The 24,042-nt window shown below is 45.7% G+C and overlaps 1 protein-coding gene across 6 annotated transcripts in view; it reads right to left on the reverse strand.

Annotated features, from left to right (window-relative positions):
- The window catches only part of ZBTB5 (zinc finger and BTB domain containing 5), a 41,453-nt gene extending 21,625 nt beyond the window's left edge, over window positions 1-19,828 (reverse strand). Inside the window, exons 1-2 of one of the 6 annotated variants that reach the window (XM_058445049.1) lie at window positions 19,650-19,828; window positions 2,991-3,128 (exon numbers count right to left, since the gene is read on the reverse strand). Coding sequence is in view for 1 of the 6 variants with exons in the window: in XM_058445048.1 (XP_058301031.1) it covers window positions 19,362-19,366 (5 nt within the window). In the remaining 5 variants the exon portion in view is untranslated. The other 5 variants (XM_032164180.2, XM_058445048.1, XM_058445052.1 and 2 more) reach the window with 5 other exon arrangements.
- Window positions 19,829-24,042: the final 4,214 nt, after the last annotated feature.

The following is a 24,042-nucleotide window of genomic DNA, read 5'->3' on the forward strand; positions in this document are numbered from 1 at the left end:
ACATACAAAAACTAAGTATTAGCTTAGCTGGGTGTGGTGGTGCACACTTGTAGTTCCAGCTACTCAGGCAGAGGGGGGTGACAGACTGAGCCCAGCAATTCGAGGCTGCAGCAAGCCATGATCATGCCACTGTACTCCAGCCTTGGCTATAGAGTGAGACTCTATGTCTTTTTTTTTTTTTTTTTTTTTTTTTGAGAGAGTCTGACTGTCACCCAAGCTGGAGTGTGGTGGCCGCATGAAGTTTTGCTCCTGACAGCGCCCAAAAGCGCTTGCTCTGGCTCCTGCACCCAATCACCCGCGTGCTCCCCTTCCCATGAGGGGTTGAGAGTTGTGGGCCGAGTAAGTGAGGCACCCAGGTCACAAGGCCCGTGAAGGGGTCAAGATAAGTTTCCTGTTTCAATAATATGGAACTGAATTGGAAGACACCAAGTTGGTGTCCACACCTCTTGTGTGGGGGAAAAAACCCCACACATTAGGCCATAATAGTCTTCTTCTGTGTTGATGATTGTTGTGGTGTAAGAACAGGGGAAAATCATGGTTTAATCAGAGTTTAATCAGAGTTTTTCCCTATATACAATACCTGACCGGTACTCTATCGAAGTTATCAAAAACAACGAAAGTATGGTAAACCAAAAATAAAATTAAAAGGACCCCTGCAACCATGTGAATGGACTCCCTCCTCAGCCAGGGCACCATAAAATTTAACCTGAAAGATTGGTTCAGGCTGGGCGCGGTGGCTCACGCCTGTAATTCCAACACTTTGGGAGGCCAGGACGGGCGGATCACGAGGTCAGGAGATCGAGACCATTCTGGCTAACACGGTGAAACCCTGTCTCTACTAAAAACACAAAAAAGTAGCCGGGCGTGGTGGCGGGCGTCTGTAGTCCCAGCTACTCGGGAAGCTGAGGCGGAGAATGGCATGAACCCAGGAGGTGGAGCTTGCAGTGAGCTGAGACCGGGCCACTGCACTCCAGCCTGGACGACAGAGACTCCGTCTCAAAAAAAAAAAAAAAAAAAAAAAAAAAAAAGAAAGAAAGATTGGTTCAGGCCATGATGGGAAGTAGGGGCTGGACATGCCTCATTATACCCTTCCACAAGTAACATCAACACAGACCTTAAGTCTGATTAAAACAAAACAAAACAAAACACTTACAGTCTATTCTCTCTAAAGCCTGCTGCTTGGAGGCTTCATGTGCATGATAAAACTTAGATCTCTGCAACCCCTCAGCATAACCCAGACATTCTTTTCTACAGATAACAACTGTTTCAACCAACTGCCAATCAGAATATGTTTAAATCTATCTATGACTGGGAACACCCCCTACCTTTGAGTTGTCCCACCCTTTCATATTGAACCAATGTAAATCGTACATGTATACAGAGATGTATTATGTCTCCCTAAAATGTATAAAAGCAAGCTGTACCCCAACCACCTTAGGCACATGTCATTAGGACCTCCTGAGGCTGTGTCACAGGTACGTCCTTAACCCTGGCAAAATAAACTTTCTAAATTGATTGAGACTTGTCTCAAATACTTTTTGGTTTACAGTATAAGAAACTTTCACAGCCAAGAGGAACCTAAGGAGACATGATGACTAAATATGATGTGTTATTGAAACCACCTTTGCAAAATTATAACTAAGGAAATTATGATAGTAAAAGATATCAAACCTAACCAACTCCATCTTGCTTCTAACCTCCAAACTATTGTCCATTCCTGAGTGTAGGCCGAACTAGCCTTGGGCTGGAATTTATAATTTAAATAACGTTCCTTTCCCAAAGCTAGGCTCTTCTTGTAAAACAAATGAAACACCACCAGCCACCAAGTTAGGATGAGAGCAGCTGGAATTCTAAATATTGTTAGATATAAGTTCTAAATTTCTTTTCAAAGAATCAGTATTTCAGTATGTTCAATTCTTTGCCTTCTACTTTTAAATTTAACTTCCTCGTAAAGCAACCTTTTTCAATTACCTGCTCCACCCTGACTCATTCAGATTACCTGCTCTGTCATAAACATTTTTCCTGCCAAACCACTCACCTTGTCAGTCTTTTTAAATTAGCCAATCTGAATTAGTTTAGCCTGTACGGTCTAACCCTAGCCAACAGACCAAGGACACAGCAGTAGGGGCAAGGGCCATGTGCGTCAGGGATAAGAACCCCTTCCCCTCCCTTGTCCAAGTGTTTGCTCACCATTGCTCCATCTATAAGGGTGTGCCCTTCTAATGAAGTAACTTGCCTTGCTGAGAGTTAAAAAGAAAATTTAATATTCGAGTGCTATTTCTTTTACAGCACTGAAACTTTATTTATAACAATTTGGGGGCTCGCTCGTGATTACATTCCCCTCCGGGGGTGGTCTCTGGTTCTCTCTTCTGAGGAGGCGCACCCCGCCCCCTTGTGGCGGCCTCAGGGGTGAGAAATCAAGACCCACCCAGTGCAAGGAATAACCCCAGCTCTCAGCAACACGGGGAAAAAAAAAAAATGGCCAGCAACCTAGCTTAATGGATCCTCACATACTGCAGCAAGCAGTCTGTGGACAGACCAAGTGAGGAGAAACCACAGGAGCCAGTGAAGTATTTCCTTGGTGGTCGGGACTAAGGAAAATGCCATGGGTTGGTAAAGCATTCCTCAGTTAGGACATACCAAGGAAAGAGAAACCGCAGGGGTGGTAAAACATTCCTTAGTGGGGCCTAGGGAGAGAAAGCCACGGGGGTGTTGGTGAAGTATTCCTTAGTCGGGATGTCTTGGAGGTTAAAAAGAGGTTAGAAATCCCCATTGTTGGGGGCGGGTTGAACCTCAGAAAGAGGTGAGAAATCCCCATGAGGGGGCGTTGAACCTCAAAAAGAGGTGAGAGTTTGGCTGGGAACAGTGGCTCACGCCTGTAATCCCAACACTTTGGGAGGCTGAAGCGGGCAGATCACAAGGTCAGAAGGTAGAGACCATCCCAGCTAACACGGTGAAGCCCCGTCTCTACTAAAAATCCAAAAAATTACCTGGGTGTGGTGGTGGGCCCCTGTAGTCCCAGCTACTCGGGAGACTGAGGCAGGAGAATGGCATGAACCCGGGAGATGGAGCTTGCAGTGAGCTGAGATTGCGCCACTGCACTCCAGCCTTGGGGACAGAGGGCGAGACTGTCAAAAAAAAAAAAAAAAAAAAAAAGGTGAGAAATCCCCATGAGGGGCAGTTGAACCTTAAAAAGTGAGAAATTCCCATGAAGGGGGGGTTGAGCCTCAAAAAGAGGTGAGAAATCCCCATGGCGGGGATTGAACCTCACACAAACCTCCAGTAGTAAGAAAAATATTCAGAGCTCCCCTTTCCTTTCTTCTCAGGGGAAGAAAGAGTAGTTCCACTCCCGCCAGTCCCTATAGGGGAAGGGGAAAGAGAGGGGAGAACGGCAGCATAAGTGGCTGGCAAAAGCAGGGAAAGAACACCAGAGAGGAAAAAGAGAGAAAGAGAGAGAGAGGAAAGAGAGAAAGAGGGGGCAGAGAGAGAGAGGAAGAGACAGAGAGACAAAGAGGGAGTCACAAAGAGGAGAAAAAGAGAGACAAAGTCAAAGAGAGAAAGAGAGAGAAGTAGTAAAGAGAAAACAGTGTACCCTATCCCTTTAAAAGCCAGGGTAAATTTAAAACCTGTAAATTGATAATCGAAGGTCTTCTGGTGATCTTATAACACTTCAATATCACCTTGTTGTCAGTGTAAACAAGGGCGTAGCCTAAAAGCACTGAGGTCACTGACAACCCGTAGCCTTCCTATCAAAAAATCCTTAACCCAGTAACCTGCGGATGACCCAAATGCATTTAATCTATAGCGGCAACTGCTTTGCTAGCAGAAGTAGAAAAATAGCTTTTAGAGGAAACCTCGTCGTGAGCACACCTCACCAGTTCAGAACTATCCTAAGTCCAAAAAAAAAAAAAAAGGAAAAAGGTAGCAGAGTTAGGAAAACTGCCTAGTAATTGCTCTGCTCAAACCTGCAAACTGTTTGCACTCAGCCAAGCCTTAAAGTGCTTACAGAAAGGAACCATCTATACCAATTCTAAGTTAATTGGGACTAAACAAGGTCTTATTAACAGCAAAGGATAATTGAAATCCCAAACTTACAAGGTTTTCAACAATAGTAAAGTTTGCTAAAAGTTAACAGTGTAACATGTATTATCCTAACTTCTAATCTTGTGGCCTAGGCAGTCTAGTCCACAGACATGAAGGAAAGTTCACTTTGGAAAAGAATGGTTATCATCTTTGGGAAAAAAAAGTGTGTGTGTGGGGGGGAATTTATGTAAAAAGAATGGGCCGGGAGCGGTGGCTCACGCCTGTAATCCCAGCACTTTGGGGGGCCGAGACGGGCTGATCACGAGATCAGGAGATCGAGACCATCCTGGCTACCACGGTGAAACCCCGTTTCTACTAAAAATACACACAAAAAATTAGCCGGGTGAGATGGCGGGCGCCTGTAGTCCCAGTTACGCGGGAGGCTGAGGCAGGAGAATGGCGTGAACCCTGGGGGGGGCGGAGCCTGCAGTGAGCCAAGATCGCGCCACTGCACTCCAGCCTGGGTGAAAGAGCGAGACTCCCTCTCAAAAAAAAAAAAGAATGTTATATGGTAAATTCTTGTCCTAAAATAAATTAACTGGTTGTTTAAAGAAAGGCATGTTCGCAACAAGTCAGAAAGCTGAGGCATGTCGAAGAATTGTCTGCGAAAGTCGTGGAAAAAAAATGTGTTATAAAAGGGAATTTAAGCAAGAAATGTTGTATAATTAAAAAGTACTTAGGCCTCCTGAATGTAAAACTATTGAAGAAACAGTTTATGTGCAAGGTGTATAAGGAAAGTAAAATACACTTTTGGTAAAGCCATTATAAGGAGGCATAAGAATGTGAATTTTTACCGACATTAAAAGGTTAAGAAAAAAACTTGTTTTGAAGGTTTAGGCAAGTTTTAAAACGTTAATTGTAAAGGAAATTGTGTGTAAACATACTGGCTAAAGTTAAAAGGGTATCATCCAGTTTTTCTGTGAACTGGACATTAAAATAAAAGCACAACGGGTTTTTCTTAAAGCACTAACCTGCTCTTTAACAAAAATTATAAAAGGTTAAAAAGAGTCTATAAAAATCTTACCTTATGGTCAGACGTTAAAATTGGATAAATATGTCTACAAGATTTTATTAAAATTGAACTTAACATTAATAACACACTAATATAAAGGTGAAATTTAGCTTATCTGGTATAAAAATCATAGAGGAAGTATTGTCAAATATAAAATGGTGTTTGGCTTTCTTTGGTCTAAAAACTAATAAAAATAGGTGCTAAAGGCAATTTCTCAGTAAGAAGGCACACCAAGGACTATAAAGTCCACTGCTGACATCCCCACATTTAAAACAAAAGATCATTTTCTTAGAAATTATATACTTGGTTTATCTTCCACTTTCCTTTCCCTAAAAACTAAGTCTTCTAGCACAGGTACCACCCCTAGAACTTCTGGTAAACCAGCACCAGCCTGAGGATCACGTCCTCATCAAAGGGTGGAAAGAAGGAAAACTCGAGCCAGCCTGGGAAGGACCCTACCTTGTGCTGCTAACTACCGAGACTGCTATTCCTACAACGGAAAGGGGATGAACTCATCACACCCGAGTCAAGAAAGCGCCACCCCCTCCAGGGTCGTGGGCCATGGTCCCAGGGGAAAACCCTACCAAACTAAAGCTAAGAAAAATTTAACTGTCTTTCATCTATTCTATTACTCTTTCTTCTTTCCTCGCTCTATTGCTGACCATCTAGTTATAACATGACCAAGTCAATTTTGCTTCAAACTACTGCATTTAATGCTTGCCTTGTTATACCCTGTGGGGACTTGCCAAGTCAAAGACAGCTCTCTATTTCAGAAAAGTACCTCTGTCCCTCCTGACTCCCCTCATACTGGGCCTTAGTAAATTGGGATCATTTAACCCAGAGAGATTTCGATAAAGACCCCAGTGTCAATCAGGAGTCTTGCCCCCCCAATGTAGAGCTTTTATGCCATAGTTGGTCCAACGTTCTGTGGAACACTAAAGAGCAAGGATGGACTGCCCCAACCGGTTTTTGTAATTTCCTAAAACCACACATTCATTTTACTAGAAGATCATAGAAGTTAAAGATTAAACTTTGGCAATTAAGACAGGATACCAAGATGCAAATGCCTGGTCAGAATGGATCAAATATTCCGTCTGCACGTTAAACAAAAGCAATTGTTATGCTGTGTGCATGGCAGGCCAGAGACCCAGATTGTCCCCTTTCCACTAAGGTGGTCCTCCAGTTGACTAGGCGTGGGCTGCATGGTAGCCCTTTTCCAAGACTCCACAGCCTGGAGTAGTAAGTTGTGCCAAGCTCTCTCTCTGCTACATCCCTTAGTCTGGCACCCTGCGGGTCAGCCCCCGAGGGCCATCCAGCTTCCGTCTCCCAACACTAAGTTCACTTTGTGTCTCTCATGACAGGGAGGAAACTTAGCATTCTTTTGAGACCTGAAGAGATCCAGTGAGCTTAAGAATTTTCAAGAACTTATCAATCAGTCAGGCCTTGTTCATCCCCGAGCGGATGTACAGTGGTACTGTGGTGGACCTTTACTGGACACTCTGCCAAATAACTAGAGTGGCACTTGTGCTTTAGTCCAATTGGCTATCCCATTCACCCTGGCATTTCATCAACCAGAGGAAGGAAAAATAAGATCGTAAAGCAAGACAAGCCCCATATGGGTCTTTTGACTCTCACGTCTATTTAGACACAATTTAGTCCCATGGGGAATACCAGATCAATTTAAAGCCTGAAATCAAATAGCTGCAGGATTTCAGTCAATATTTTGGTAGGTGACAATTAATAAAAATGTAGACTGGATAAACTACATCTACTACAACCAACAGCGATTTATTAACTACATTAGAGATGCTGTTAAAGGAATAGCTGAGCAAGGGCTACCAGCCAGATGGCCTGAGATAGCCTTAGACATGATATTAGCAGAAAGAGGAGGAGTTTGCATCATGATTAAAACTCAATGTTGTACCTTCATCCCAAATAACACCAACCCTGATGGAAGTATAACTAAGGCATTGCAAGGTCTGACTGCTCTGTCCAATGAGTTAGCCAGCAACTCGGGGTAAATGACCTATTTACAGGATTGCTAGAAAAGTGGTTCAGTAAATAGAAAGGAATAATAGCTTCAATTCTTACTTCCCTCCCAGCCGTAATGTGTGTACTTATTCTGGTCGGGTGCTGTGTCACACCATGCATCAGTGGGTTGATGCAGAGGCTCATAAAAATGGCACTTACTTAAACCTCCCTTAACTATCCTCCACCTTATCCAGAGAAGCTTCTTCTTTTGGAAAATCAAGCAAAACAACTAAGCCAAGACATGTTAAAAAGTTTGAAAAGAGCTGTAAGGAAATGCAAGAGGAGGGACTGTTAGATATAAATTCTAAATTTCTTTTCAAAGAATCAGTATGTCAGTAGGTTCAATTATTTGCCTTCTACTTTTAAACTTAACTTCCTCGTAAAGCAACCTTTTTCGATTACCTGCTCCGCTCTGACTCGTTCCGATTACCTGTTCCACCCTCATTCCAATTACCTACTCAACCCCTGACTCATTCTGATTACTTGGTCCACCCTGACTCATTCTGATTATCTGCTCTGTCATGACCATTTTTCCCGCCAAACCACTCACCCCAACACTCTCTTTAAATTAGCCAGTTGAAATTAGTTTAGCCTGTGCGGTCTAACCCTAACCAACAGGGGAACCACACAGCAACAGGGGCCATGTGCGTCAGGGATAAGAACCTGCTCCCCCCTTGTTCAAGTGTGCGCTCACCATTGCTCCATCAGTAAGGGTGCACCCTCCTACTGAAGTAACTTGCCTTGCTGAGAATTAAAAAGAATATTTTATATTTGAGTGCCATTTTTTTGCGGCACCGAAACTTTATTTATAACAATATTAACAGCCATTATTTCAGAGGTCATAAGAGTTGCAATTTCCCCAGGCCAGGTATGGTGGCTCACGTCTGTAATCCCAGCAGTTTGGGAGGCCGAGGTGGGAAGATCACGAGGTCAGGAGATCGAGACCATCCTGGCCAACATGGTGAAACCCCGTCTCTACTAAAATACAAAAAAATTTAGCTGGGCGTGGTGGCGTGCACCTGTAATCCCAGCTACTCAGGAGGCTGAGGCAGGTGAATCGCTTGAACCTGGGAGGCACAGATTGCAGTGAGCTGAGATCGTGCCACTGCCAGCCTGGTGACAGAGTGAGCCTCCGTCTCAATTAAAAAAAAAAAAAAGTTGCAATTTCACCAATTACTCTTGAAGATAACATCACTGTTGTGCAATTTCACCAATTACTCTTGAAGATAACATCACTGTTGTGAACCTGAGATTGACCTTTTAAGATGTCTTTTCAGGTTTTTGCACTTCTAACAACAGGATGGCTCCACCTGGACCTGCCAACCAGTTCTGTGGCCCCCACCCAGGAACTGACTCAGGAATTGACTCAGCATAAGAGAACAGCTTTGACTCCCTATTGAGTGGTGAAGCCATCTGGGCTTCTGGGTTGGGTGGGGACTTGGATAACTTTTCTGTCTAGCTAGAGGATTGTAAACGCACCAATCAGCACTCTGTGTCTAGCTAAAGGATTGTAAACATACCAATCAGCACTCTGTAAAAACACACCAATCAGCACTCTGTAAAAACACACCAATCAGCACTCTGTGTCTAGCTAAAGGATTGTAAAGGCATCAATCAGCACTCTGTAAAATGGACCAATCAGCACTCTGTAAAATGAACCAATCAGCAGGACATGGGTGGGGCCAAATAAGAGAATAAAAGCTGGGCACCTGAGCCAGCAGCAGCAACCCACCTGGGTCCCTTCCCTGCTGTGGAAGCTTTGGTCTTTCACTCTTCACAATAAATCTTGCTGCCGCTCACTCTTTGGGTCCACACTACCTTTATGAGCTGTAACACTCACCACGAGGGTCTGCGGCTTCATTCCTGAAGTCAGCAAGACCACCAACCCATCGGAAGGAAGAAACTCCAGACATACCATCTTTAAGAGCTGTAACACTCACCGCAAAGGTCTGCGGCTTCATTCTTGAAGTCAGCGAGACCAAGAACCCACCGAAAGGAATAAATTCCGGACACACTATGAGTTCATCCCCAAGCCAACCAATCAGCACTCCCGACTCACTAGCCCCCTACCCACCAAATTATCTTTAAAAACTCTGATCATTGGCCGAGCGCGGTGCCTCATGCCTATAATCTTAGCACTTTGGGAGGCCGAGGCGGATGCATCACGAGGTCAGGAGTTTGAGACCAGCCTGGCCAAGATGGTGAAACTCTGTTTCTACCAAAGACACAAAAATTAGCCAGGCACCTGTAATCCCAGCCACTCGGGAGGCTGAGGCAGCAGAATCACTTGAACCTGGGAGGCAGAGGTTGCAGTGAGTGAGATCGCACCACTGTACTTTAGCCTGTGCGACAGAGCAAGACTGTCTCAAAAAAAAAAAGAAAAAAAAGCCTCAAAAAAAAAAAAAAAAAAACCCACAAACAAAAGACTCTGACCCCTGAGTTTTAGGGGAGGCTAATTTGACAAATAATAAAACTCCGATCCTCCCGCACAGTCGGCTCTGTGTGAATTACTCTTTCTCTATTGCAATTCCCATCTTGATAAATCAGCTCTGTCTAGGCAGTAGGCAAGGTGAACCTACTGGGTGGTTACACTATCCTGGATGGGATCTTGGAATAGAAAAAGAACATTAAAACTAATAAAATCTGAATAAAGAATAAACCTTAGTTAATAATGTTATTATGCAATAATGTTATAATACTCAATAACGGTTCATTAATTATAACATACCATACTAATGTTAAGATGTTAATGGTGAAACCAGGTGTGGGTATATGGAAATTCTACTATCTTTGCAATTTTCTATAAATCTAAAACATTAGAAAAAATAAAGTTTACTTAAAAGAAAAGCCACTCTCTTCACTTTTCTAGAATTTTCTAGAACCGCATTTTTATAAAAATGTTTTATGTTCACATACAGTTTATTATTTTTAATGAATAAATGTAGTACTTAATTTTTTTCTCTTTAATTTCTAAAATGTTAAATACTGAAAACTGTAACTCGCAAAAAAGCTCTTTGGAGTCATCAATAATTTTTAAATGTGTAATGGAATCCTAAGGGCAAAAGTCTGATTACCACTTAAGTTTTGCATTTATGAAGAAACTCATGTATGTAAAATCTCATTCTTCAAAAATATAGGATAGGCCCAGTGCAGTGGCTCATGCTTGCAATCCCAGCACTTTGGGAGGCCGAGGCGGGGTGGATCACTTGAGCTCAAGAGTTCCAGACCAGCCTGGGCAGGCGACATGGCGAAACCCCATCGCTACTAAAAAATACAAAAATTAGCTGAGTGTGATGGTGTACACCTGTAATCCCAGCTACTCGGGTGGCGGAGGCAGGAGAATCGCTTGAACCCAGGAGGCAGAGGCTTATGACATGAGATGATGCCACTGCACTCCAGCTTGGGCAACAGAGACCCTATCTCCAAAAAAAAAAAAAATACACACACACACACGCACACAAAACTTTAGTGTAAAGGCAGACTTCAACTTACACATATGTTGAGTTACTCAAATTTGTGGAATAAAGTACCCAGCCTTTCCCTTGCAATAGTAACCTCCCAGGATCACTCACAGAGTATCCTTTTAACCTGTGACTGTCACGGCAAACTGCCAAAGCACCAGTGCCTCGTTAATTAACACTGAACCATCACTTACTACTACGTTTCTATTAGCTGGGTGACAAAGGGGGAAGATGAGAGGGTTGAATACCTACTAAAAGCCAGGTTCTATAGGTACTTTACACATATTATATCTTATGTATGACTCCCAAGCAGTGACTGCCTATTCATTTCTAGGGCCAACATTACCAAACTAGTTTAATAAGTGAAGGAGAAGCTGTATGAACCCACATCCAGCTATGAAATCTCACTTTGCTGTAATGAGAGCAACCCCCAGTAAGACATGGGCCCAGTGATTGATGAGATGACACTCAGGGGAAGGAACAAACGTAGCTGAGGCCGGGCACAGTGTAATGCCAGCACTTTGGGAGGCAAAGGTGGGAGGACTGAGGCCAGGAGTTCCAGAATGCCCTGACCTATAGATACAGCAAGATCCCACCTCTATTAAAATAAAAAATAAAAATTAAAAAGAATGTAGTTGTGAGCATGAACAAGGGCTAGGAATAAGGACTAGGGAACTGGAGGGAATAAAGGGATGGAGCTGAAAGGCAGGGTCAGGGTCAAGGGCTGGAGGTGCGGGTGAAAAGATGGGTATAAAATGACAGTGAAGGGAATGAAAATGAGAGCTAGTGCTCTGGAAGAGGTGGCAGGAAGGGTTTTTCTTCTCCCCTTCTTTTACTCATATCCTCTCTTGTTGCCAATGCCACATGCTTCCACCATAGACCATAGACCACAGACCACAATGCCAAGAGACCTCAGTTTTGGAAGATTAGGAGAAGGCAGGATGAGCTTTATCTTCTCCCACTGTAACCACCCAATGGGTTCACCTTGCACCCTGCCTAGACAGAGGCGATCAAGACAGGGGAACTGCAGTAGAGAAAGAGTAATTCACGCAGAGCCGGCTGTGCTAGAGACCAGAGTTTTACTTATTACTCAAATCAGTCTCCCCGAGCATTTGGGGATCAGAGATTTTTAAGGACAACTTGGTGGGTTGTGGGGAAGCCAGTGAACTGGGAGTGCTGATTGGTCACGTCAGAGATGAAATCAAGGGAAGTCTTCTTGTGCTGAGTCAGCTCCTGGGTGGGGGCCACAAGATTAGATGAGCCAGTTTATTCATCTGGGTGGTGCCAGCTGATTGATCAAATGCAGGGGTCTGCAAAATATCTCAAGCATTGATCTTAGGAGCCGTTTAGGGAGGGTCAGAATGTGGCAGCCTCCAGCTGCATGACTCCTAAACCATAATTTCTCATCTTTTTTTTTTTTTTTTTTTTGAGATGGAGTTTTGCTCTTGTTGCCCAGGCTGGAGTGCAATGGCATGATCTTGGCTCACTGAAACCTCCGCCTCCCGGGTTCAAGCGATTCTCCTGCCTCGGCCTCCTGAGTAGCAGGGACTATAGGCATGCACCACCAAGACCAGCTAATTTTTTGTATTTTTAGTAGAGACAGGGTTTCACCATGTTGGTCAGGCTGGTCTCGAACTCCTGACCTCAGGTGATCCACCCACCATGGCCTCCCAAAGTGTTGGGATTACAGGCGTGAGCTGTAATTTCTAATCTTGAGGCTACTGTTAGTCCTACAAAGGCAGTCTAGTCCCCTGGCAAGGAGAAGGTTTGTTTTGGGAAAGGACTATTACTGTCTTTGTTTTCAAAAACTATAAACTATAACCTAAGTTCCTCCCAAAGTTAGTTCAGCCCACGCCCAGGAATGAACAAGGACAGCTTGGAGGTTAGAACCAAGATGGAGTTGGTTAGGTTAGATCTCTTTCACTGTCTCAGTACTTTGGAGCAAGCTGCGGGGAAAGGGTGGGAAGGTGCCACACTTCTTTGTTACGTGTCTGCTCCCACTTTACCTTCTGCCATGAGTAAAAGTTCCCTGAGGCCTCCCCGAAAGCCAAGCAGGTACTGGCACCATGCTTGTACTGCCTGTAGAACAGTGAGCCATTAAGCCTCTTTTCTTTATAAGCTACCCAGTATTTCTTTACAGCAACACAGAAACAGACTAATAAAGTGATCCATTAGCAGAGTGCTGCCTTAAAGACTGACATGCCACAGGAAGTCAGTTACACGGTAAGAGTCTGAAAGCACTACATTTTAATTTCAAAATAATTTATGGCAAATTTAAGTGCTTCGTCCTGCTAGAATTTTTTTTTTTTTGAGATGGAGTCTTGCTCTGTCACCAGGCTGGAGTGCAGTGGCATGATCTCCGCTCACTGCAACCTCTGCCTCCCGGGGTCAAGCGATTCTCCTGCCTCACCCTCCCGAGTAGCTGGGACTACAGGTGCACACAACCACGCCTGGTTTTTTTTTTGTATTTTTAGTAGAGACAGGGTTTCACCATGTTGGTCAGGCTGGTCTCAAACTCCTGACCTTGTGATCCGCCTGCCTCAGCTGCCCAAAGTGCTGGGATTACAGGCGTGAGCCACCGCACCTGGCCCATCCTGCTAGAATTTTATAGTTGCACTGTACCTGTCTAGAAATTTCCCTTTCTCGGGTGCTACATTTTCCCAAAATTTTAAATAACTAGCTTGCTACTTTAATATCTACATCAAAGAACATCTTTAGCCAGTTAACATTTTAAATATCATAAAAATTTCACAAATGTTATCTAAAAGTCCATAAAAACCAACTATTAGTGGCTTCTTTTAGCTGCCTGTAAATCTGAGACTACATGTATTTTAATGTGTTTAAGAAATCTGAATGTCTTGATAACCTAGAAAATGCTGTCTGCCACCCATCCCAGTTGCCCCCTAAAATCTTTAAACAATTTTAAAAAATGTTTTCTTGGCAGGGCACAGTGGCTCACGCCTGTAATCCCAGCACTTTAGGAGGCCGAGGCGGATGGATCACCTGAGGTCAGGAGTTTGAGACCAGCCTGACCAACATGGAGAAAACCCGTCTCTACTAAACATACAAAAAATTGGCGGGGCGTGGTGGCGCATGCCTGTAATCCCAGCTATGCTGCCTCGGGAGGCTGAGGCAGGAGAATCGCTTGAACGTGGGAGGCAGAGGTTGCAGTGAGCCAAGATCGCACCATTGTACTCCAGCCTGTGCAACAAGAGCAAAACTCCATCTCAAAAAATAAAATAAAATAAAGTTTTCTTTTCTTTCCAATCCCAACTGATGTGTAGCATAAACAACTTTTAAACATGTCTTTCGCTGCTTTTTACTCCTGACAGATCAAGAAACTTTTTTTTTTTTTTCAGGCGGAGTCTCACTCTGTCACCCAGGCTGGAGTGCAGTGGCACAATCTCAGCTCACTGCAACCTCCAGTTCAAGCAATCCTCCTGCCTCAGCCTCCTGAGTAGCTGGGATTACAGGTGTGCACCACCATGCCCAGCTAATTTTTTTTTTTTTTTTTTTGAGACGTAGTCTTGCTGTGTCACCCAGGCTGGAGTGCAGTGGCACGATCTTGGCTCACTGCAACCTCCGCCTTCCGGGTTCACACCATTCTCCTGCCTCAGCCTCTCCTAGTAGCTGGGACTACAGGCGCCCGCCACCACGCCCGGCTAATTTTTTGTATTTTTAGTAGAGATGGGGTTTCACCTTGTTAGTCAAGATGGTCTTGATCTCCTGACCTCGTGATCCGCCCGTCTCGGCCTCCCAAAGTGCTGGGATTACAGGCGTGAGCCACTGCGCCAGGCCATTTTTTTAAATTTTTAGTAGAGACCGAGTTTCACCATATTGGCCAAGCTAGTCTCAAGCTACTGACCTTGTGATCTGCCTACCTCGGCCTCCCAAAATGCTGGGCCTGACCAAGAAACTTCTTTCTTAATGAAAAAAATTAGTCCGGCTAGGCGCGGTGGCTCACGCCTGTAATCCTAGCACTTTGGGAGGCTGAGGCGGGCAGATCACCTGAGGTCGGAAGTTTGAAACCAGCCTGACCAACATGGAGAAACTCTGTCTCTGCTAAAAATAAAAAATTAGCCGGGCATGGTGGTGCATGCCTGTAATCCCAGCTACTCGGGGGCTGAGGCAGGAGAATTGCTTGAACCCGGGAGGTGGAGGGTGCAGTGAGCCAAGATCGCGCCACTGCGCTGGATCCAGCCTGGGAAACAAGAGTGAACACTCCCCACCACCCCCTCCCCCGCAAAAATTAGGCCAGACGCAGGGGCTCACACCTGTAATCCCAGTACTTTGGGAGGCTGAAGCGGGAGGCTCACTTGAGGCCAGGTATTTGAGACCTGCTTGGTTAACACAGCAAAACCTTTTCTCTTCAAAAAAATTTTTTTTTTTAATTAGCTGGGTGCTGGGTATGGTGGCTCATGCCTATAATCCCAACATGTTGGGAGGCCAAGGTGGGAGAAATGCTTGAGTCCAGGAGTCTAAGACCAGCCTGGGAAACACAGGGAGACCCCGACCTCCACAAAAAATACAAAAATTAGCTGGGCGTGGTGGTGCATGCCTGTAGTCCCAGCTACTTGGGAGGCTGGGTGGGGGAGGGTTGCTTGAGCCCAGGAGATTGGGGCTGCAGTGAGTTATGATCATCCCACTACACTCCAGCCTAGGTGACAGAGCAAGACTCTATCTCAAAAGCAAAACAGAACAAAGTAGAAAGAAAAAAAAAACTAAACTTTCATCAAGAAGAAAACTATGACAAAGCTTTGGAGACACTATTATTATGGTGCCTTTCCAACAGAGAAGATGAAAATGGACTTAATCCATTTCTTACACCTAGTTTACTTTCAAAGCAGTATATGCCTTCACTTCTCAATCATTTATCAAATCAATAATGCTCAGCAAGTGACCTTCACTTGACCTGCAGAGTTGCTTTTGATCATCTATTCAAAATAAGTACAATGTAAGTAACTTAATGTGTTAAGATTTTTGTAGCATTTCTGGGCTCCTCCCACAACCGAATGCCCAAACACTGGATTTTGTTTTCCCAGTCTTCCTTCCTCAAATCCTCTTTGCAAAAAAGAATAAACCATAAGGACTATAAAGGTGAAAGTCTTGTATTTTTAGAGGAAGATGACTGAGTGGATTTTAAATTATAACTGACTAAGATGTACTGAAAAATTAATTATACCATGTCAACAATACCATGCATAGAAAAAAGGGAAGCAACTCACTCTAAACATTTTAAACTTCAGAAATTGGCAATCAGCCAGACACAGTGGCTCTCATGCCTGTAATCACACACTTTGGGAGGCCAAGGCAGGCGGATCACTTGAGGTCAGGAGTTCAAGACCAGCCTGGCCAACATGGCGAAACCCTGTCTCTACCGAAAAATACAAAAATTAGTCAGGCACGGTGGCACGAGCTGTAGTCTCAGCTACTCAGGAGGCTGAGACACAAGAATCATTTGAACCCAGGAGGCAGAAGTTGCAGTGACCCAAGATCAGATTGCACCATTGCACTCAAGCCTGGGTGACAGAGTGAGACCCTGACTCAAAAAAAAAAAAAGTAAATTAGGAATAAAGGCATTTGTAAACTTGTTACCATACAAAGTAACAGATTACCAAGTATAATTTCCAAAAAGTAGACCTATCACTTAATCATCCTTTGAAATTTGTAAAATCAACATTTTATTTGTTAATTTCCATTTATATAAGGAAAAATAATCACGCTCGATAGGCTTCTTTTCAGTAACAAACATTTTCCAGAGCAGGAAAACGAATTAGGAAAATTCACTGGTTACAATTACAATGAATTAGTTGGGTACAAAAGTCTCTTTATGGGGGGTAGGCAGCCAGGATTTTACTATGTTGCCTGGGCTGGTTTGAACTCAAGTGATCCTCCTGCCTCAGACTCCCAAGTAGTTGGGACTACAGGTGTGTGCCACCTGAGCTAAAAGTCTATTAATTTTACCAAATTTCATTAAATCTAAGATGTCTGTGATTATAAAATGCATTATTTCATGTAATACTAGGAAAAAAAACTGCCAATTAAGCTACGGCATAATGCTTACTTATGGTATCCTGTCTTCAGGGAAGAAGGAAAACTGTCTGCCAATGACTACTAATGATAGAGGCAGGAGACAGACAAATGCCTAGGCAGACAGGGGCACATCCCCAGTGAAACCCCACCTCCACGCCGAAGACAGTTTAAAAGCCTGAAAGCCATGCTACAAGTCAAATCCACGGACCAGATTGAGAACCTGTGTTCCTGTTTGGCATGCTTTCCTCTGATTGATCCCCACCCTTCACCTGTTTTACATATATCTACCCCTTTCCTAATTGGTTTTCCACACTGTCATGCCCACCTTTGAGTGGTGTCTCTGCTTTAACCTTTTTTTTTTTTTTTTCTGAGACAGGGTCTCACTCTGCCTCCAAGACTCCAAGCGTGCAGTGGCACTCTCAGCTCAATGCAACCTCTGCCTCCCAAGGCTCAAGCGATTCTTCCGCCTCAGCCTCCTGAGTAGCTGGGATTACAGGCACACGTCACCATGCCGGGTTAATTTTTGTATTTTTAGTAGAGACACGGTTTCACCATGTTGGCCAGATTGGTCTCGAACTCCTGAGCTCAGGCAATCTGCCCACCTCAGCCTCCCCAATTGCAGTAGAGGCATGAGCCACCACACCCGGCCTTCCCTATAACCTTTTTGCATACTCAGAAACCAATCAGCACACACTCCCCATTCTGAGTCCCTAAGAAGCCCTGGAACCAGCCACACTGGGAAAGAAACTACCCAACTGCCGGGGTGGGGGACCACCCCCTGCATGCCCTCTTCTCTGAGAGCTGTTCCATCACTCAATAAAATTCTTCTCTGCCCTCCTCACCCTTCGAATTGTCAGAGTAACCTAATCTGTTTGGGATGTCAAGATAAATCAAAGCTTTGAGGAAATATAGGTATAACTAATAAAATGAAAGGCACCTCCAAAACTGGATCTTGAAATTAAAAGCTACTAGTCAGTGGTGAAAATGATGAGAACATATGTAAAGAGCAATAGTTCACTCAGAAACAGCTGGTCTTTTAGGAGATGAGAAGTTCACTTCATACTTAAAGGCACAGTGTAGTGCTACATTCCATCCCACCTGCTACACTAACAAAACTGGCTCTACTAGACAACATCCATATTTGAGAAATATCACGTACAGTAAAAGAAAAATCACATGCTTAAAACTGACAGAGGGGGAAGTATTTAAAATTAATTTACATTAAAAAAAAAAAAAGCTGAAAGCTAACATAGAATCAATACCTTCGGTTCTTTTTTCCATTTCCAAAACGAATGTGAGCCAGATTCAAGATTCTCTGTCAGCACTACACCAGGTTTTGTCAATTTCACTGAATACAAGATATTTTAAAGTCTCCAATTCGATATAATTCATGCTGAGTTCTTTAAGTACTATTTGATATCCCAGTGATTTTTTATTAATTCCACTTTGGGGGCAGTCTTGTGAGTCTCTTTTGAGAGCGTTCACTCCTAAGTTTGTAAGATGCCTTTCCTCCAAATCTTACCATTTTCAGAATTCTGCTAGAGACATATCAATTAACCAAAATCCAGCTTGTCAGCATCCTCAGCTAACTAAAAGTTATGTTTTGACACAACTTTTAGGGAAAAGGGGCAAATCTCTAGTAAATGGGTTGACTTCAGGACTCTTCAAAAAAAGAATCTGTTTATTCAGCAAAACCCAAGGGCCCAGAACAGGTCTCCACCCAAGTAGTCTTAACCTGTAAGGTCACCAAGCTGGCTGTGGTGGCCAGGTCAATCTTCCCAAATTTGATGAGATTTCCAGAAGGTTTAAAAGGAAGAGTGAACGGTTTCCTTTGGCTTAGGGGCTTTTCTCTAAAATTCCTTGTCTTCTTCCCATCTGGTCTTTTCCCTCTGAACTATTAGCTTACTGCCAACCACCGTCCCCACAGAAATCACAAGAGTTTAGGCAAATGAAAAGCAAGTTCTGCCCAGCCTTTTACGTCTAAGGCACAACAGCCCATACTAGGACAACAAATTACCAACGACTTAATGACTAAGGCACAGCACTCTCTTCAATCTCTAAAGAAAAGCCCGTAATGTTTTCTACTTAATACAGGTGAAAAATATGAGAACATGTTTTGGAATATTTTTGCTTCAATGTTTGAAGGTGAAGAGTTTCTTCTATTAATTCAAGTTAACTAGAGTCAGAAGATACTACTTAGTAATCAACTTTACTGTGCTTTCACCTAAAATTTTTCCTCCAAATTATTTAGGATTTGCCCTCTGTTCAGAAAATTAGTTTCCACAATATCCTTCACTATGCCAGAATGCTGACTGACTTTAAAAAAATGACCATTATGAAAGGAAAAAACTAACCTTCAACTCCCCTTAATTCACTGCCTTTTATTATTTACATACAAATCTGTCCTCCAAACAGGAGAAGATGGGACGGCAGTGTCTTACCACCGCATCCCCCACAGCTCTTCGCACGAAGACTGGGAGCAGTGGGCATTCAATAAATGCCTATTAAACACTTCATTCCTCTCATAACAAGTTGGGGCATTCCAAAACACTGGCTCCACCCCTCCAAGGTCGGCCACCGGCTCCCGATGGCAGTCTGCCTACGGCCTTGCTCTGGTGAAATGAAACCTCGTCGCTCAAGAAGACCCAGGATGGGGGCAAGGGAGCCGTCCGACCCCATCCCGCAGGGCAGCAGATCCTCTCTTCATCCCGCCAGGCCGTTGGGCCTGAGGCCTTTCTCACCCCATTCGGGAACCTACGTCGCCAGCCGGGGATCCGCAGGGGTACCAGCCCCCGCCCCACCCCGCAGACAGCTTGGCGTCGGGACACCGGGGACGCCTGCGCAGAAGAACCCGCCTGGCCCCTTCGCTCCGACGGTAAACAATGCCCCCTCAGAAAGACAGCCAGGGTAGGCTGGGGGCACCAGTACACGTCTGCGCGCTCCCCGACGCCTTGGCGCGCCCCTGGTGCTCAACCTTCCCCACGTGAGCGCGCCCGCCATCACGCTACTCGCTGACCCAGTCTCCTCACCTGAGCTGGGCTCCGCCCCCCTCCTCCTCGCTGAAGGAGGCGGTGACCCCACTCCGATCGGACTCGGCTGTGTCAGAGGAGGTGGGAACGTCCGGACTAGCGTCTCCGTTATGGGACTTCCTCCCCCTTCCACCCGCCCCCCTCCCACCCCGCCTCTAGTCCCCTAGCTCCTCCAGCCAGTTCGTCGCGGCACTCTGAGAACACGGCGGCGGCGCCCCAGGATAACGGAAGTGACGTAATGCAAGCGCGCTTACTCCGCCCCATTCCTCCTCCCCCGGTTGGGCTGCAACCAATCAGCAATGGGGAGGGCGGGGCCGGGGTAGGAGTGCAGCCAGCCGGCGCACGGAACCTGGAGGAATTCACTTAGCCCCCGGAAAAACTGACCAATCCACGGTCCCTGGAGTCTGGTTGTGTTTACTACCGACTGAATCCGTGAGCTCTCTGACCAATCACCCTTTGCCTTACAACACGTAAAACGGTTATCAAATGCCTTTTAGGGCGGGATTTGTCACTAAACTGCTCCAGGTTTGGACTATAGAAATGCAGCTGTTCGCTGCAACCAATCAAAGCCCTCTGTGGTTTAGGCAAGCGGGCTTTCCGCCTAAATCCGCCAATTACAACAACGACTGCATGAGGTCTGAGGGCGCCCGAGAGGCGGGCCCTCAGGGCAGGCCGTACCGCCATTGGCTGGTCCTGAAGGATTTTTCCACCCTCGTGGTGCTCGGCCCTTTAGTGACCGAGGGCTCTTCTCCGGGGTGAATTCCCTTCGCTGAGCACACACACCTACAGGGTTGGAGATGGAGTTCCCACTTCATAGACGTTGGGAAAGATAAGATTCCAAGAAGCTCTTTAGGTTGAACTAAGCCAAAGTCCAGGGTAAAAACCGCGAATAAAAAACGCTGTCCATCGGATGGCAGTTAGGTCGGACCCCGCCCCTTGTCCAGTCCGGGTGGCTGCGCGTCTGGAAACGGTGGCGCCCCAGGAGCCCGGCGCTTGGCCCCGCACTCGGCTGCAGGTCAAATAAGCCTGTAGTCTCCATGCCCAGATTTATAATCACCTGCACCCCACAAAAACAAAATAGGAAGCGCTAAGCTCTCCCACTCATATCTCAAACGTGGAAGGGTCGCGGACTTGTATGGGACGGGGTCTGAAAAGAGCGAGCCCCGGGGCGACGCTCGGGCTTCCAGGTGCACCCTCGGAGGGAGAACCCGATCCCTGAGCATCGGGCACTGGGGCCAGGGAAGAAGCCCCCTTTCCTCGGGTGAGGACGGCAGAAGAAAGCTGCCTTCTCCAGCGCAGCTTGTCTGGGAGCGCTGCGTGGCTCTGGAGACAAAGGCAGGCCCGCGAACTCCGCTGAGTTCTCCTGGGGGTGGGGGTAAGGGTCTTGGAGGAGCTCCCATAAAAATGGAACTCCCAGCCGGGCGCGATGACTCATGCCTATAATCGCAGCAATTGGGAAGGCTGAGGCGGGCAGATCGCCCGAGATCAGGAGTTCGAGACCAGCCTGGCCAACATGGTGAAACCGTCTCTACTAAAAATACAAAAATTAGCCGGGCGTGGTGGCGGGCGCCTGTAATCCCAGGCAGCTACTCGGGAGGCTGAGGCAGGAGAATCGCTTGAACCCGGGAGGCGGAGGTTGCAGTGAGCCGAGATCGTGCCGCTGCACTCCAGCCTAGGCAACAGGGTGAGATTTCGTCCGGGGGGGTGTGGGGGAGAAAAGGAACTCCCCTCTTTAAGAATTGAACACATGGAATACCCCTACAGCAGATTCCATCCCTTCAGTTACTGGTCGGAAGTGTTGATTTCAAAAAGCAACCTGTTTGCGTGGATTTCTTTAAGGGCTCAGTGGAGTCTGATGTTTAATTCTTTTCCTTAAGATTCGCTGATACTATAGCCATCACACGTATTTTACTGCCAGATTGATCGGTAAAATAAGGAAAATATGGAATGATGACAGTAAGCCAAGCAATAGGAGAGATTCTTTTGCGTATCTGGCTCTCAACGGTAAATGCCATGACCTAGATTGCCTCAGATTTACAGGCTGGCAAAAGTTTTAAAAATTGTATATTCAGAATTTAGGAGTGTGTGGAAGTGGACACCCGCTATATTGTGGATGGGAGTATCACTGATGCCCAGTTTGACGATCACTTCGTAGTATCTATCAAAATTTAAAATATGCATTTGTTCCCTTCTAGCTGGCAATTCCTTTCTAGAAATATATGCTACCGAAATACAAAGATGTGGAATAATAAACCCAAGGCTGTTTACCACACCTTTGTTAGTACAAGGGGCGGGAGTGGGGGTGAGTGGAGAACAAACCTAAATGTGCAACTAAAGAAGATTACAAAAATTTGATAAATATGTATCATGGCTTCTTCATGACTAAGGCTCCTATAGATACAAAACGAAAGTAATAAAATCCTGCGGCCAGGCGCGGTGGCTCACGCCTGTAATCCCAACACTTTCGGAGGCCGAGGAGAGTGGGTTACGAGGTCAGGAGTTCGAGGCCAGCCTGGCCAACATGGCGAAACCCCATCTATACTAAAAAAGTACAAAAATTAGCTGGGCATAGTGGCGGGCGCCTGTAACCCCAGCTACTCGGGAGGCTGAGGCAGGAGAATCGCTTGAACTCGGGAGAAAGAGGTTGCAGTGAGCCGAGATCTTGCCATTGCACTCCAGCCTGGGCGACAGAGCAAGACTCCGTCTCAGAAAAATACATACATGCATACATACGTACATACATACATACCTACATGCGGAGGTACACGTAAAAGTTTGTGAATGTATGACTGAGTGTGAAAGGTTACTATCAAATATTCATAATGTCATTCAGGGAAGGAGAGTGGGGGTGTCATTAGGCCGGGCGCGGTGGCTCACGCCTGTAATTCCAGCATTTTGGGAGGTCGAGGCCGGTGGATTGCCTGAGGTCAGGAGTTCGAGACCAGCCTGACCAATATGGCGAAACCCCGTCTCTACTAAAAATTCAAAAAATTAGCCGGGCTTGGTGGTGCATGCCTGTAATCCCACCTTCTCAGGGGGCTGAGGCAGGAGAATCGCTTGAACCCGGGAGGCAGAGGTTGCAGTGAGCCAAGATTGCGCCACTTCACTCCAGCCTGGGTGACAGAGAGATACTCCGTTTCAAAAAAAAAAAGAGGGTCTCCTTAATTTTTAGTTTTACAGACTGCTGTATTAATTTAGTTCCTACAACAGGTGTTGTTACTTTAATAGTATTTAGGAAAACCTGAATTTCAGGTTGCTTAGATTTTCTAATCACTGACAAAATTATTCCTAAAGTAACCTATACATTTCCCCAAAAAGGTATCAATAAGATACTTCCTGAAATCAGACAAGTAAGTTCTAAGATTCATAAGGGGAGATAATATTGAAAGAATAGGCAAGACAGTCATGAAAAAAATAAGTTGGATATCTACCTGTGAGGCAGGATAACAGGGTCTGGAGGCGGGGACCCTCAGGCCGACTCCTGCTGACTGGATGTCAGAGGCTACTCTCTTTTCACCCACGCCTTTTTCTGCGTGGCACTTGCTCCGTGGCAGTTGTAAGCTCTCCTTTTTCTGTCTGGCAGTTGAAAAGTGAAAATACTGGCCGGGCGTAGTGGCTCACGCCTGTAATCCCAGCACTTTGGGAGGCCGAGGCGGGCGGATCCCTGAGATCAGGAGTTCGAGACCAGCCTGGCCAACATGGCGAAACCCCGTCTCTACTAAAAGGACAAAAATTACCTGGGCGAGGTGGTGGGCGCCTGTAATCCCAGCTACTCAGGAGGCTGAGGCAGGAGAATAGCTTCAACCTGGGAGGTGGAGGTTGCAGTGAGCCGAGATCGCACGCCACTGCACTCCAGCCTGGGCGACAAGAGCGAGACTAGGTCTCAAAAAAACAGAAAGGCAAGGCAGGGCAGGGGGAGGAACGGCAGGGCAGGGCAGGGCAGGACAGGGCACCAGGCCAGGCCAGGCCCTCTCATAGCTCCTTTCCTGCAAACAATCAGACTGATCATGGGCCCACTCTTCATGCTGATTGGTCCCTTCCTGCAACCAATCAGACTGGTTACTGGCCTACTCTTCATTCTGACTGGTCCCCTCCCGCAACCAATCAGACTGATGGTGGGCCAATGGGAAACCTCTAGGGATATTTAAACTCCAGAAAATTCTGTATCCAATGCTTTTGAGGCTTGTTCAACCCTGCTCCCACCCTGTGGCGTGTACTTTTGTTTAAAATAAATTTCTGCGGCTGGGCGCTGTGGCTCGCGCCTGTGATCCCAGCACTTTGGGAGGCCGAGGCGGGCAGATCACGAGGTCAGGAGACCGAGACCATCCTGGCTAACATGGTGAAACCCCCCCTCTACTGAAAATAAAAAAAAAAAATTACTCGGGAGGCTGAG

Source organism: Hylobates moloch, unplaced genomic scaffold (genome assembly GCF_009828535.3).
Source record: "Hylobates moloch isolate HMO894 unplaced genomic scaffold, HMol_V3 SCAFFOLD_10, whole genome shotgun sequence".
NCBI lineage: Eukaryota > Metazoa > Chordata > Mammalia > Primates > Hylobatidae > Hylobates > Hylobates moloch.